Source organism: Solanum dulcamara, chromosome 4 (assembly GCF_947179165.1).
Source record: "Solanum dulcamara chromosome 4, daSolDulc1.2, whole genome shotgun sequence".
Lineage (NCBI taxonomy): Eukaryota > Viridiplantae > Streptophyta > Magnoliopsida > Solanales > Solanaceae > Solanum > Solanum dulcamara.
Genome location: NC_077240.1, coordinates 5,094,349 through 5,110,269, shown reverse-complemented (window position 1 = coordinate 5,110,269; position 15,921 = coordinate 5,094,349). Strand labels below are relative to the sequence as shown.

Genomic DNA, 15,921 nt, shown 5'->3' with positions numbered 1-15,921 from the left:
AAGTTGTTAGAAGTCTCTGTATTGTTAACCAAGTTATTTAGTTACTGGTAGTTTCAAAATTTTTACTGTGAATTTGCATCTATGGACTTGCAGCTCCATGTCTGACTGGATTTTGGTTGAAACTATTTGTAATGTTGGTGGAAACACCAATTATTGGTTCAATGATCATGGTATTCTTGAAGAACAAGAATCGAGCCGAGGTCTGATTCTTAATGCATCCAATTTCTATATGTTTTTATCTTGTAAATATTCATGTTAAGAGGGATTCCAAAAGATCAAGTGTTCATGATTGGTAGATGTTGAAGAATACCATGATACCGGAGGCTCCCATGTTTATACCTGAATTTCCTCCTCAAGGTTTGTTGGATATCATTCTTTCTTCAGTATTTATCTTGAATTTTTGCACGCTCAGCTATCCTTGGTTTACGAATAGACTTGGTCAACATGCTTGTCTAAGTAGGCTTATCAATTTCCCTATACCAATATCAAAAAACAAAAAAAGAGAGGATAGGCTTACTTTACTTTTGTTTTAACCTTTTCCCTCTTTCATTGTAAAAGACCTCTCTTTGGAAGAGCGGTGGAGCAGATGTGGGTTGACAATATGTGGGTGGTAGGCGTTTATTTCTGGAGTAATAAAGGAGATGACAGGCAAATGCATACAACAGGGACCAAAGTTAAGAAATTTCTTATGATAAAACTGTTAAAGAAGCAGTTAGCACGGCGTAGTTCATTAATGGTAGTTTGGGCCTTTACATCTTTCCAGTAATTAGTTAGAGTCAGTTAGATTAGTTTGTTACTCTAGTTATTAAGTGAGCTAATGTCATCTCTAGATCATCTGTGTAAATAGGCTAACAGTCTTATGTAATACTCCATCCGTCTCAATTTATGTGACACCGTTTGACTTGAGTTTAAGAAAGAAAAGAACACTTTTGAAATTTGTGTTCTAAACCACTGCAAGACCATTTGTGTGCTGTAATTTTAAGTTAAATTGTTTCTAATTATAGAAAAGTGTCTCCTTGACCATTTTGCCGGTTCGAATAGTTTGTTAAGCTAGTTATTAAGTGAGCTAATCTCATCAATAGATCATCTATATAAATACGTTAACAGCCTTGTGTAATATTCAATAATTCATTCATTAATATACAGAATTGTTTATTCTCTCTACTCTCTATTTTCATTTCATCTTCTTCTTTCTTCTATTGAGGATGACCTAAATCACTTCAAAAACCAATGCCACTTAGAGTCACTAACCGACTTTGTATGGCATGTGAATTTAGAGTTGGAACCTGGTGTTTTCGGCTTGGAGGAAGATGGGAAACCTGAAGAACGCGTTGAGTTAGCCTTGCAGTGTCTACCAGATTACAATCCAGGCTGTATTTGGACTACTGATCCAACTGCACCATTCCGCTATTGGAAGATTCGAGATTATGCATATGCTTACAGATCTAAGCTTACATCTCCATCTCAGGCAAGTCATTGTTTTCCCTTTTTTCATGCTGTCCGTATAAATGTATTATAAGGATGAGCTTATTTTTATATTTGTGTCATAGGTAGCAGAGAACATCTCAGCTATAGAAGAGTCTAACAATCAGAATCCACTGGCACCGCTACTAATTTCTTATGATCCTGATGAAGTCAGAAGGCAAGCTGCTCCTTCCACACAAAGATTTCAAGAAAGTACTATGGTGCATATATTTTTATGGTCATATGCAGACATGTATGCTATCGTGCCATTGTATTTCAAAACCATGTCAGGCCTGCTATCTGTATTTGACTTCACTCAGCTACTATTTCTTAGCGGTTTGGTTTGTGCAGGAAGTGAATTATCAATCCTTGATGGTATCTTCATAGCAGTTAAGGATGACATTGATTGCTATCCATATCCATCAAAGGGTATGCACTCTAGTTCTAGTCACCAAAGCATAGTTCTTTGCCAGATTTAGTTGCATACTTAATGACTAACAGTCGAGGGCGGAGTGAGGGTGTTGGCTACAGGTTCAGTCGAACCCAGTAGCTTTTTGGTTCAACATACTATTTGTCTTTAAAAAAAAATCATTTATTATGCACAAATTATTAATTTAGAACTCAGTAATTTAAGAAGATTAAAATTCTAGAACCCATAAGCTTCAAATTCTGACTTCGCCTCTGCTAACAGGTGGAACAACTTGGTTTCACTAGATTCATGAAGTGAAGAAGGATGCTGTCTGCATCTCAAGATTACGAAGTTGCGGTGCAGTTTTGGTTGGAAAGACAAATATGCATGAATTGGGCCTTGGAGTAACTGGAAATAATATGAATTTTGGGTGAGTTTAGCTTTACAAGTTGTATACAATAAACAAGAAATTCTTGCCGTTTCACTCTATGCAAGTCATGATGCTAAATCTCACTAAACATTTATTTAAGTCACACATTTGGTCAAATATTAAATGAAGTTGCAAACCGGGGGAAAAAATTGCGATGAAGGCAAACCTTAAAGATTTCATTGTACTCTTTCCTTTTGAATTGTGGACTTAATTATTGCTATGTACGTGAACTCCACCAATTTTTTGAAGATTTCATAGAAGTTTCCTTTTGAATTGCGGACTTAATTATTGTTATGTACGTGAACTCTGAAAATTATAACAATTTGACTTTCCACTCTGTTTAGGAATTTTCATTTCATTATAAACGTCAGTATGGGTGGTGGATTTGTTTATATGACAGGACAACTAGGAATCCACATGCTCCAGATGGTACACAGGCGACTCTTCCTCAGGCTCTGCAGCTATTGTAGCTTCTGGACTGTGTTCTGCTGCACTGGGAACAGATGGAGGAGGTTGTCTATGATACATGTAACTCTGAATCATCTTATGAAATCTTTGTATGTCATGTTAGCTAAAGTTTATTCTTTACAGGTTCAGTTCGGATTCCTTCTTCCCTTTGTGGTGTAGGGGCTTGAAGACAACATATGGAAGGACTGACATGAAAGGGTGAGCTCCTATTGCGGAAGAGTTCTGAATTTATATGCCTCAATTCTGATCTATTTAAACCTTGGTGGGTAGAGTTATCTAGTAGTTGTGCTGGTGGGAGGTACATGTACCTAGTGAGAAAGACAAGACACTACTATCTACTAACCTTCTACCCTAATTTGTGTTCTCCACACCTCTTATCTAAGGTCATGTCGTCAGTAAGCTGAAACTGCACCATGTTATATCTAATCACCTCTCCCCAACACGATTGTTGTAAATAAAATGTTTTTTTCTTGAAGGTCCTTCTATGTCAAAATCAATATTCTACTTTTTGCCTAATTGTAGCAATTATATGTGCAAATATGTTGCTTTTTGTCAACTTAATTGTAAATCTGCTATGCACATACTTTGTTATTTTACACTAGCTTTGTAAGTCTTAAATATGTAACTTTTTAATCTCATGTGTTCTTTTTTTTTGTTGCCAGGTTGATATATCATTATGGAACAGTGGCAATTGTTGGACCTATCACAGCAACTGTTGAGGATGCCATACTGATGTAAGTAGTAAATGGTTTTTAATGTCCTAGAGTGTACTTGTTTTCTAAGTCCAGTGCTTATAGTTCTATAAATGGTGATGCGATAATGCAAAACGGCCTTGACCATCACCACTGGAGAAGAATGTGCAGCTATGCATCTTGTGAAAATAACTCGTCCTAGTACTTGAATTCATATAATATGCCTGTGAAGTTCTTCCATCAGCAGAAGGTTTGATTGTGTTTTTCTCATTATTTCTGTGTATCCAGTTCTGCTTTATTTTGCTTAAATCAACCCTCATAAATTTTTCTAGAGGGTCTCCCCCCCTTGTCTTGGGAATGGGAGAGAGTGCGTTTCCTGCTCTATTTATGCTTTGAGAGATGAAAGTAGTAAATATATAAGACTCCTTCATCCCACTATGCGAGTTAATCAATCTATCAATCAACTACTCCTTTATCTCTAACTAACCAGGATTTCTATACTTTTTGCCTTCAATGAGCTTAAGATAAGCACTTCCAGAAAGCTAAGTTGTGATATCTTACTATCAGGTATGCTGAAATTTTAGGATCTTCCCCTGCTGAGACAGTTTCTTTGAAACCGGTAATTACCCAAGAAATTGCATGCTCATCATTATAATTGAGATTGTATGATGCATCTTTTTTTTATTTTTTTCATTTCCTCCTTTTCATTAAAATGTCACAGAATACAAAGTGATTCTATAGAGTTTTCTAGGCATGTTCCTCCAAAGGCATTGGTTGACCATCTGCTCTAGTTTTTTCCTATATCTTAAAAACCCAGAAGAAATCTGAAGAGGAGTTGATATACAACTTCTTACTGTTGAGAGCCCGTTGATTCTCCAGTGGAGAGAAAGGCTTCTGATAATGCTCAGTGTAATTGGTTTTGATGATTTGACAAACTCAGGGAACAGGTAGAGGACCTGGTCCCTTTGAGGACACTTTGCTGATAACGATAGCAGACAATTAGTACAAAACAGATCCTGCCAAGTCTGCAGGTTTGTGTATACGCGGCCGAGTCCCTGTGCAGAAGGCCAGTTGTCTAACCAATACAAATCTTCCAACGCATTGTATATCACTGATATATACATTCTTTACAACCAATTCTCACTTGGCTTTTGGAATCAAAAAAAGGAAATATCCATTGAAGCTCATGCTCTCGAGTATCTGAAATTTACTCGTGAAGAAGATCAAGAGTCTGATAGAGTTATCAGTTGTTTTTGTTCTTATTTTAGAGTTATAATTTCTTGGTTCTAAACTTGCAAGGTCTACTCCTAATATGTAAAGGAAGCTAGACCAGTTCTTTGTTTTTATTTCTATTGTTCATCTTGTCGAAGTAACTAGAACTAGTTATGGAGACCACCTGAACTCTAAATCAGCTAGGAGGATAGTGATTAAGGAAGCAGTAGAGTTTATTGCTTCAAAGCTTTAACAAAGTTGTTACAAGGAAAAGAGAGGGATTGTGAGTGCAATTCCTAGGTTACAATAGCTTGTAATCTAAATCTTTGGCTCAGTTGTCATAGTGAAGTATTGAGCTGAAATCCTATGAGAAAGGTCGTGTTTTTTCTCTCTTGAGCAAGGAGTTTCACATAAAACTTGAGTCTATTTTTATCTATTTGTTCTTTAAGTTTCTGGACTAATTTCTGATAAGGGACCCGGTCCCAACTTTTCTGGTGGAAGCATACATTCTAACAATTGGTATCATAGTGGGTTTTCTCTATCTGGTTAACACCAAGAGAAGTTCCTGCAAGAATGAATGCTCCACCAAATTTGGAAGAAGGTCATTTGTCAACCAGACCTCCTCGATTCAATGGTCAGTTCTATAGCTGGTGGAAAACTCGTTTGCATAATTTTCTCATGGCTGAGGACAGTGAACTTTGGGACATTGTTCTTGACGGTCCCTATGTTCCCACTGTTGAAGAGAAAGAAGGAGAGATTACAAGGATCGTTTCTAAAACTCGCAGGCAGTATATTGAGGCTGACAGGAAGAAGATTGAGAAAAATTATAAGGTTAAGAAACTGTTGGTATGTGGTATTGATGCTGAAGAATACAACAAAATTTTTGCTTGTGAGTCCGCAAAAGAAATCTGGGATTGTCTGAGGACTACTCATGAAGGAACTGAGCAAGTTAAAGAATCTAAAGTGGATATTCTGACCACTCAATATGAAAATTTCACAATGAAAGAAGGAGAGTCTATCTATGATATGCACACCAAGTTCTCTTCCATTACCAATGAGCTTCAAAGTCTTGGTGAACCTGTTCATCCTAGCAAACAGGTCAGGAAGATTCTGACGATTCTTCCCAAGTAATGGGCTAGCAAAGTGGATGCAATAACTGAAGCAAAGGACCTGAAGGTTCTTACAATGGATGCCCTAATTGGGTGTCTGCAAACCCATGAATTAAATCGAGCTCAGGATGGTCTGAAGAAGGAGACAAAGCAGGAGAAAACTCTTGCTCTTAAAGTTGCTTCAAGCGAACTCTCAGTTGAGGATGAAGATATGGTATATTTGACTATGAGATTTCATAAGATTGTAAGAAAGAATGGAGGTTTCGTCAAGAAAAGTAACTCCAGTCGACTTGCAAATGCCACAGATCTGTATCACAAATATGGCAAACCAGGGCACTTCATCAGAGATTGTCCAATGCATAAGGTAGAATACAAAGAATATGTTAGAAACAGAGCTGAAAAAAGAAGGGACCTGATACCTGATAAGAAGGGAAGGAAGGCTGAAACTGATTATGTCGTAAAAAAGGCTTTTGCTGTATGGGGAAACTCCTCAAGCGACTCTGAGGAGTCTACTCATCTAGAAGATGCTTCCATGGTGGCCGTAAAAGATGATGAAGAAGTCTTTGACTCACTATTTGCTTTCATGGCACAGTTAGATGATGAGGAAGCTGATGATGATGATGAAACAAAAGTAACTCTTGCTAATCTTAGACAAAATTTGCACATTTACTCTGCTAAAAAATTAAGAAGCTTAGCAGCAGTAGTGATTGACTCAGTCACTGAGTTGATAAATGAGAAGGACATGATGAATAATACTATTGATATTTTTCAAGATGAAAAGCTTGTTCTAGTATCTCGAATCACTGATCTGGAAGAACAAATTATGGTCCTGATAAGCAACAATGTTGAGCCTTGATCTAAAGTTCAGGAATTTGAACAGAAGCAGTGAAGATTGCAAGAATGAAGCTAGGAGTGTACTAGCTGAGCTTGAAGAAAAGTTAAAAGTGGCTGAGATGAAAATGTGTGATCTGGAAGAGCAGATAATGGTCTTAGTGGCTGATAATGTAGAGCTTGATATTGAATTCAAGAAGCTGAGCAAGAGCAGTAAAAGCTGCAACAATGAAGTTAAGAATAAAAAGGCTGATAATTTGCAGTTGGAACTTGAAGATAAGTTGAATGAAGCTGATGTGAAGTTAACCATGGCTCTTGAAAGAAACACTCAACTAGAAGGAAATCTCATCCAGGCAAAAGAAGAGCTGAGAAATCTCTGAAATGGACTGCTTCTTCAAAGATGCTTAAAAATATGTCAAGTCAGGAGCATAATGGTGGAAGAGGATTGGGATGCCTGAGAATCAATTCTTCTTACAATCCTCACAGCAAATATGTCGCTGTATCTGATAATCTTCTGTGTCTCCATTGTGGAAGAAATGGCCATATGAAGAATGAGTGTTCTGCCTGGAAGAATTCTCAAGAAGATTTCTCAAACTACCTTAAACAAAAGGCGAAACAGAGCAAGGAACCTGGTCCTAACTCTGCACATAAGAGTAGTATGAGAAATGATATTTGGCCACACTGGATCAAAAATTCCTTGATTATGCCATTATCTGATTACTGGGAAGTCCGTTTAAAATGGGTTTCCAAGCCTAACAATTAACTTGTGTTGCAGGAAAGTGAGTGAAGTGTAAGTCAATATTTGCTTTATGTTGAAGAAGTGAACAAAGTACATGAAAGGTAAAGACTTCATTTCACTCAAAGGCACTTTAGGGAGAAGGTGTTTCATTCGAAAGCGAATTCTGCTTGACTATGATCAGGATGCATGTATCTCTAATCTTTGCATTGCCTTATTTATGAAAAGTCAATTAAGTACCTATGCAGGTATACACTTATGAGAAGTAAGCTTGAAAAAAAGGAGAACTGGAAGGTTGGAAAATTCGTTCTTAAAACACTGAAGAGGGACCGGTCCTGCTTCAAGGTTAGTATTCCTTACATTGCTTATTAATTTACTGTGTGAACCGTTGTGATTGCCACGTGTCAGTTATCTGTCTTTTGACTGTGGTCCCATTAGTTAAAACTCAAACGCCGTGACTCTTTCGAAGGGACCTGATACACCTTTTTCTTTCCTTTTATATAACCTTTCCTTCTTCGAATCAAACCATAACATCCTAAGAAATTCAATCCTTTCTCACAAAAACTGTATTTCTTCGTCTTTGTCTTCTGTCTCCAAGATGTCTAACCCAAGTTCGACCATTCAGGATATGCTCAAGGTCCTTCATGATATTGATCCTACTTCATTTCCTGAAACTTCTGACATTTCATCGTCTTCTGCTATACCTTCAAACCTTCATGCGGATGAAGTGCCAGAGAATCCTGTTCTTGATTCCTCCATTCAAGCCAATGAACAAGAGTTTCTTATCATTTCCTCTACTCTGGACTTGAATGAACCCCAAAACCTATCACCAGATGAGTCTATTCAACCCAAACCCTCCTTTAAAATTGAGTTGTCATTGTCTCTACCGGGTATGTCTTCGAATGAGATTACAGAGCAACATTTCAAAGGAGATCTTCCAGAAATAAAAGGAACAGAGTCAAACATTCTTGCTATGAGTGAAAAGTTGGTAGTTGAAAACTTGGCTGCAGAAAGTCTCGCAACCATGAAGAACAAAATTGTACCTTCTTTCTTAGAAGAAGAACCAGGTAATGCTAATCCTTCTCTTTGGGAGGAACTATCTCCTAGATTGAACAAAACTTCGGAAAATGCTCCATCATTTGTAAATACTCTTGATGATGAAGATGATGAGTTCAATACGCCTTTGTGTTGGGGATTGAAAAGAAGAATGGTACTAATTTTAGGCGAAGGTAAGGAGAAAGTAGTGGATTCTGGAGGCTTGAAACCAAAATCTCACCCCACTACAAGAAGTTCTTCATAAAAATTGAGGAGTGATGCCATGAAAGTAAGTAAAGAGAAAACTACTGAGAGAAGAAGAAGAAGAAGAAGAAGACTGAAACAAGTTGATGAGTCTGTTATACCTGAGGAAGATGAAATCGTTGAAGTGTCAAAAGGAGAAGATGATGATGAAACTGAGTCAGACAAGGGTGATCAAAGGGTTGAAAGGAGTTCAAAGAAGATTGATTCTAAAGGTAAAAGGGTCACAAAGCCCAGGACAAGGAAAAGTTCTGCTAGAACGCCAGCAAGCAGAAAAAGAAAAACAAAAGCTGAGAAGGTGAAGGAAGAAAAGAAACAAACCAAAAGAAAGAGGGAGATATCTCCTGAGTAGTCTGGAGAAGGAGATACTGATGAATTGTTTGCTGCATCTGATCCTGAACCTGAAAAGGGACCAGGTTCAAGCAGTAAAAGAATAGAAGATTGAGAAGGAGCTGTCCAAAGAAGAAAGAGTTGAAATTATGAGAACTCAAAAGGTTCTAAATTGAAGGATATTTGACACTAATATCCTAGATAAGACAGGAATGTGCGATTTGGCCGATGCTGTGGAGGTTCAAGATTGGTCGCATTTGTTCAGAGATCATGTTCCTTTGCTGCATGAACAACAGGTTAGTGACTTCTATTATAATGTTGAGTTTAGAAATGATGGGTGTTTATACACCAATATTGGAGGAGTAGATGTTTGTTTGGATGAATTTGTGCTTGGCAAAATACTAATGTAAAAACTGAAGCGGTTAGATCCGTTTTAGGGATGGGGTGTTCTAAGAAATTTGTTCAGAAATGTGGGAAACTCCAAAAATTGAACACAGCGTGCATTCCCAAGAAGTTTCTCAAAGGAGTGTATTAACTGTATTTTGAATTTGTGAACAAGGTAATGCTTCCGAGATCAAAGAAAAGAACAGTGGCTTCTGCTTCTGATTTGTTTATCATGGAAGCCTTGAGCAAGTTTGACTTCATCAACTTACCAACCATCATTTTAGAGCATATGCATAATATTATCTCTGCCAAGGATGGTATGCATGGAATGGGGTATGGATATTTCCTTACTAAAGTGTTCAACCATTTTAAAATTCCTCTTAGTGCTGGTGTAAGAGGAACTGTTATGAAAACACTTTCCATGAACACTATGGTTGAGTGTGAATGTGTCGAGGGAAAAACTGGGCAAGTAAGCAAGATGTCTGAATTGTTGTTCGAGTAGGAGCAGTTGAAGTATGAGTTGGAAAATATAACAACACTTTTAAGTGCTAAAGATGCTGAGATTGCGAGGCTTAAGGCACAACTAGCTACAACACAATCAGAGGGACCAGGTTCTTCTGAATTGCAAGCACTTGAAGAGGAAAATGCTAGCCTTGCAGCACAAGTCGTTAGTCTCAAAGACAAACTTCTTATACATCATGAAAGTCATGCTGATCAGATGTCTCTTCTCCTCAAATTCCTCACCCAAAAAACCCCATCCACCTAGTGTCATTCTCTATTGTCATATCCCCTTCTTGAACTAATCACAATGATTTACCTTTCAGTTAGTTTGTAATGTTTTGAATATTGTCCTTTAGTTGTGATGAATGAATATTTCTGTTTCTCCAGTCAATCTCCTGATTCATTGCTTATTGGCTTGTACTTGTGTCGCCCTTTGTGGATCTGACTTTTCTATAATATTGCATGCTCGGATTTCAGTTTACTGTTTTCCTTTTTAATGATGTCAAAAGGGGAACTATTGCAAGCTGATGATATGATAGGGGGAAGGGTGAAAAAGGGAAATTTGGGAAATTGAAATTGACTCATTTCTTGTTTCTGGGATATTGGTGAAAGGGGGAACATTGACTATTTGGCTAGGGAGATCTGCTTCTGTTTTTGTTCTCAGTTTGTAAAGGGAGAATGTTGTAAAGGAGTTTGCCATTATCAAAAAGGGGAAAATTAATAATGCTCAGTGTAGTTGGTTGTGATGATTTGACAAACTCAGGGAACAGGTAGAGGACCTGGTCCCTTTGAGGACACTTTGCTGATAACTTCAGTAGACTTCCCTGTGCAGAAGGCCAGTTGTCTAACCAATACCAATCGTCCAACGCATTGTATATTACTAATATATACATTCTTGACAACCAATTCTCACTTGGCTTTTGGAATCAAAAAAAGAAAATATCCATTGAAGCTCATGCTCTCAAGTATCTGAAATTTGCTCGTGTGCTTGAGCTGGCTTGTCTGGGGCAGTACATGAGATGATGGCATTATTCAGACTCTTCTTGATGAATACATTGAAATTTGCAGCTCTGCATTTTTATAACAATCAGTTCTTGACCTGATTTCCAGGAAATCAGGGAGATCAACTTATGACACTTGGATAAATCTGGCACTATTTCGAGCATTTACAGCGTTGGATTATGTTGTTGCTCAGTGTCTAAGGTGGGGCATAATTTAGTAAATTCTGAATTTGATCTGCACTGCAAATTTAGTGGCATCTAAAGATATAACTGAACTGAGATGTGCATAGCTTGATCATTTGTTACTTTCTTTGGAAGTCTCTGACAATGTTATTCTGTGCTTTCGGGTAGTGGTTGCATAAATACAGCAATTACATACCCAGTGTGATCCCACAAGTGGGGTCTACAGAGAGTAAGATGTTTGCAGGCTTTACCCATACCTTTTGTAGGGTAGAAAGGTTGTTTCCGGTTGCATAAATAAAGAGAAAAATCTTGTCAATGACACAAGATTCTCATCACCATTGCCCGCTTGTATCTGGTGAGAAAGAAATTAAATCTTTTGGTATTACCTTGTTTCAGATCCATAGGTTAGGTTGCTACTAATAGATTTGCTCAAGAAAAATCATAATCTCTTTTATGTAAGAAAGTGACTATTAGTCTTCCTCTTTTTATTTTTCATTTTCATGATCGGTGTTGGGCTTAATACTATGTGTTAACAATCATCTAGATAGGTTTTATTTCTTTTCGTAAGAATGTAGGTAGGATTAAAAATAAAAAGGCAGTAAGCTTTATGCTCTAAGATTTTGGTTGCTGTGTTTTTCTCTCTAATCTTGTTTATTCTCTTGTATCTTATACTAATGAAAGCATGCATTCCAATAATTCTTGGTATATTATTCAACTAACAATTTGGGAGAAGTGCATTTTCTTCTGATATAGGCAAAATGCAAAGTTTTTAAGTTCAATAAGTTATTAGCTATAATCTCTCTAATTATTTCAGGAAAAGGTTAATGTATTACCACATGGAGATTTTCAAGAAGGTGGATATCATTGTGACACCTACTACTGCGTATGTAACCATTAACCACATTCCTATCTTTTAGTGATAGTGCACGAATTTTGTTATCGCTTTCTTGTTAAAAAACACTTCATTATACACTTGAATGACCATCTATAAAATGTTTACGCATATATCCTTATGTGCATGCACCTAATCTGTAATGCTTGTAAATAGCATTATTTCCCTCACCATTCCTGGTGATAGTTGGAGATTGATTACTTTGATGATGTCAAATCTAGATATCAAACCTTTAAAATGCTGTGTGTATACTCATAAAAGTCAATATCTTTTAAAAGTATACGTATAGGTGAAAATCAACAGGTTTGTTCATTATTTTCTTCTGCTGGAATATGAATATCTGCGAAACCATCTTTAGTTAACAATTGTTTTCCCAATTCTTCAGCATGACGGCGCCCATAATATCACCAACTGCAATCTTCTTATGCGTTATCCTCCTTTTTATTTTTATTTTATTGAACTTCTTTATTATTTTATATAGGTACTACTTTACTGTTTACAATCTTATATTGGTTTTTGTTCTCACTCTCTTTCCAGGAAATCTTATGCAGTTCGTATTAGCAGGAAATCTTCTGGGCTTTTCTGCAATTTCTGTCCCTGTAAGCATAGAATCTTTATCCTATGTACTTGGGAATCTAGACTAACTGCAGATTGAGTAAAAATAACTTGCCGGGATATTGAAAAGCTAAATTTCTGAGGCAAACTAAATTTTTAAACGCAGTCCAGATACCCTACATGTAAAGTGATTACTGCAATATCTGCTCTTCTGTCCTGGAAAGTTGTTAATTCTGAACTGCACAAAAGATTGTCTAGTTTAGTTTAAGCCTATGTCCTAGAAAGTCTGAGCGGGAAATAAAATTGCATTACAAAAGGCTCCTATGTTAACATTTTCAAAACTCCGACAATAAAAACTTAACTGTTGAAAGTGTTGTGGTTATATATGCTAGACCTATGGACTTGGTCTGATTATAGCTAAGTAGATTCATTTATGTTGACTTCATTCACCATGTGTAAACTATACTAATTATGGTGGTACCAATCTCCAACTGTTTTAAATTTTTGTTGGAATCTTGTATGTCAGGTTGGATATGACAAGCAAGGACTTCCCATAGGCATACAGCTCATTGAGCGTCCATGGTGCAAAGCTTCCATTTTGCGCTTGGCAGCTTCTATACAGGTATGGTTAAACCTTCCAACAAATGAGTCACTGGCCATTTTCTTGAAAAAAGAAGATGCCATATTGACCTCAACGCCCACTTGGTACATAGATCTTACATTGGAACTGTAACATTTGGGGGTGCCAAAATTAGCACATGAAAACATGACCCATCCAACACGCCCTGTGTTAATGACATGTTCATTTATTAACTTAACCCATTTTGACTCAACTCATTTCAGCCCAAGTACCTTACCCTACACATTTATTAATTTAGTCTATTTTGATCCACCCAAATTTAATTCAACTCACTTATTTGACACCCCTAGTAACAGTCGATATGTTGCTTTTCTCAGTAAACTTGTGCTGGGCATAAGAAGAAGCCAGTGCAGTTTTATGATATTTTGAAAGGGAACCCGATGGCGCTTTGAGCTTATACAGATTGGTGGCCTTTCTCAGATTCAGACGTTGGTGGTTTGAGAATGCACAAAACTGTAGAAGTGGTTCATCTTCTGTAATCTTGAATTATAGCTTTTGTTGCCATGAAGTCTACCTCATCTGTCTAAGCTTGGGGGCCCTGAATGAATCATGTGGGATATGAGTTTAATCTTTGATCGCTGTTCAATAAAAAAACTGTCAAAGTTTGTATACTCAGGGTTGTGATGTGATGGATAAAAGAAGTAATTCGGTGATAATTTTTTAGTGTCTTTAATTCCTTGTTTAATTGTAAAGTCTAAAATAACTTATTTTATGACTAACAATTAGTACTAGGATAGGGGTGAAATAGTAATTTCAAAATAACTTATCCTAGGATAAAGTATATAAAACAAAAAAAATGTCTTCATAAACTCTCTTTTATACACTACTTTTATGTTCATGTATATTGACATAATTTTTAACAACATTTATAATAACATTCATAATATTAATTAATTATTATTTTTGTGATAATATTTTTTTATTAAAAAATTACATTTTATAAATACTATTTCTATTTATGAATATATTATAAGTTGAATTTATTTGTTTAATTCTTATGTTTATTTATATTTTGATTTCTCTTAAAATGTTTATTCCACTACTAAATTACATTTTTAATTAAATAGTTTATTACTCACTTAAAAAATTGTGTTTTATATATCAATTAAAATGTGGATAATTTTAATAATAATTTTTTTTTTGCTTCAATAAACTTAAAATGAAAGTTTTATTTTTTAAAATAAGATGGAAACTTTATTTTTAAGTTAAATAAGATGAAAGTTTAATTTTAAAAACACACGACACAATCGTGAAAATGCATACACAAAAATATTTAAGTTAAATAATATGAAATTTTTATTTTTAAGAATGAATAAATAAAGTTTGCAAAGAAGATGTAAAAAAAAAAAAGGTGGAGAGTATTTGTTGTAAACAAACAACTTATTATTAGAAATTATGCGGTGAATATAATTTTGAATATGACTAACGAAACAAACAATAAAAACTACTCTCAGCACAACTAATCTCTAGGGGCGTACAAAAATCGAACCGATCAACAAACAGAATCGAAAAAAATGTTATTGAGTTATTGCTATTGAGTTATTGGGTTAATGAATTTTTAATGGTTTTATAAAAAGAAATTTATCAGGTTATTGCTTCGATAATGATTTTTAATATTGGGTAAACCCACAACCCATTAAGACAATAGTAATTTACTATTTATCTCTAAATAAATAAATATTAATATTAATACCTTATTGATTATTACCTTTGCCCTTTAGCCTTCAATTCACATTATTGTCCTAGTTCTTTTATTTGTATTGCACTTGTACAGTTCTTTTAATGTTATCCACTATTGCTTCTATTTTATGAGCATTCCATAAAGTTATATTATTGTCTTGTCGCGCCAAATTGTTAAAGAAGTCATATAGTTATTTTATGAACATTTTTTAATTGACTAAACCAAAAATCTAATAGTTAAGGACCAAAATCGATAAAAAGTATTTTATTGGTTTGTTATTAGTTTAGCATATTTCAAAATCGAAAATCGATAAATCGAACCGATAATACATAAAATAGAACCGACCGATGCATACCCCTACTGATCTCAACATAACTTATCCCAACATAATTAACCCAATATAACTAATTTCATCATAACTTGTATTCAAACTAAACGATCTCCTGCGCCCCCTGGTACTGAGACCCTCGGTAATCTCTTGCAGGGCGCTTAAATAGTTGTCCCTATAGTCAATCTTATAGTAGATTACTTTGGAGTTAAAAAGAGAAAAGATAAACGTATAGGAAAATCAAGGCGGATCTATGTAGATCAGAGGGGGTGGCACGTCACTTAGTGGTTTCGATTGAAAATATGTATATACATGTATATTTATAAGAAAATTATAAATATTAAATGTGGCACCCTTAGAAAAAATAATTTTTTGTAAATAAATAGATTAGAACCCTAGACCTCGTATAAGAAAAAAATAAATAAACCAACAGAACAAGTCTAAATTTTGTTTGTAAATTTTTTAATAAATATTAAATATTATCTTAATCTATGCTGAAGTTTTTGTCATAAATTATTATTCAAAACAATGTGACATTTAGAAATTTAAAATCCTAAATTCGCTTGCATCAGATTATAACAATTTTTTTTGGAGATAAAGTTCCTATAAAATCAAAAGAAAAAATTCACAACGACAAATGAAACTGCATTAAATTCTTAGCTGATTTATTGGCCTAAAGTCGTGTAAAATTAATTTGTACAGTTGGGAAAATAAAAACAGAATCAATATGTTGTACAACTTAAAGAAAGTACTAAAAATACCAACAAAGAAAAAGTATT

The 15,921-nt window shown here is 35.4% G+C and overlaps 1 protein-coding gene across 1 annotated transcript; it reads left to right on the top strand.

The window, feature by feature from the left end:
- The first annotated feature begins 4,119 nt into the window (after positions 1 to 4,119).
- On the top strand, positions 4,120 to 11,059 carry LOC129885688 (uncharacterized). Its single transcript, XM_055960061.1, has 3 exons — positions 4,120 to 7,455; positions 7,600 to 7,696; positions 10,973 to 11,059. Exon 1 carries the CDS (start codon positions 5,861 to 5,863, stop codon positions 6,638 to 6,640), a length of 780 nt encoding a protein of 259 aa, XP_055816036.1. The 5' UTR covers positions 4,120 to 5,860; the 3' UTR covers positions 6,641 to 7,455; positions 7,600 to 7,696; positions 10,973 to 11,059.
- Positions 11,060 to 15,921: the final 4,862 nt, after the last annotated feature.

What these genes read in the sequence shown, in the direction of transcription:
- LOC129885688 (XM_055960061.1), top strand. Translation starts at nt 5,861, where the DNA reads ATGGATGCCCTAATTGGGTGTCTGCAAACCCATGAATTAAATCGAGCT.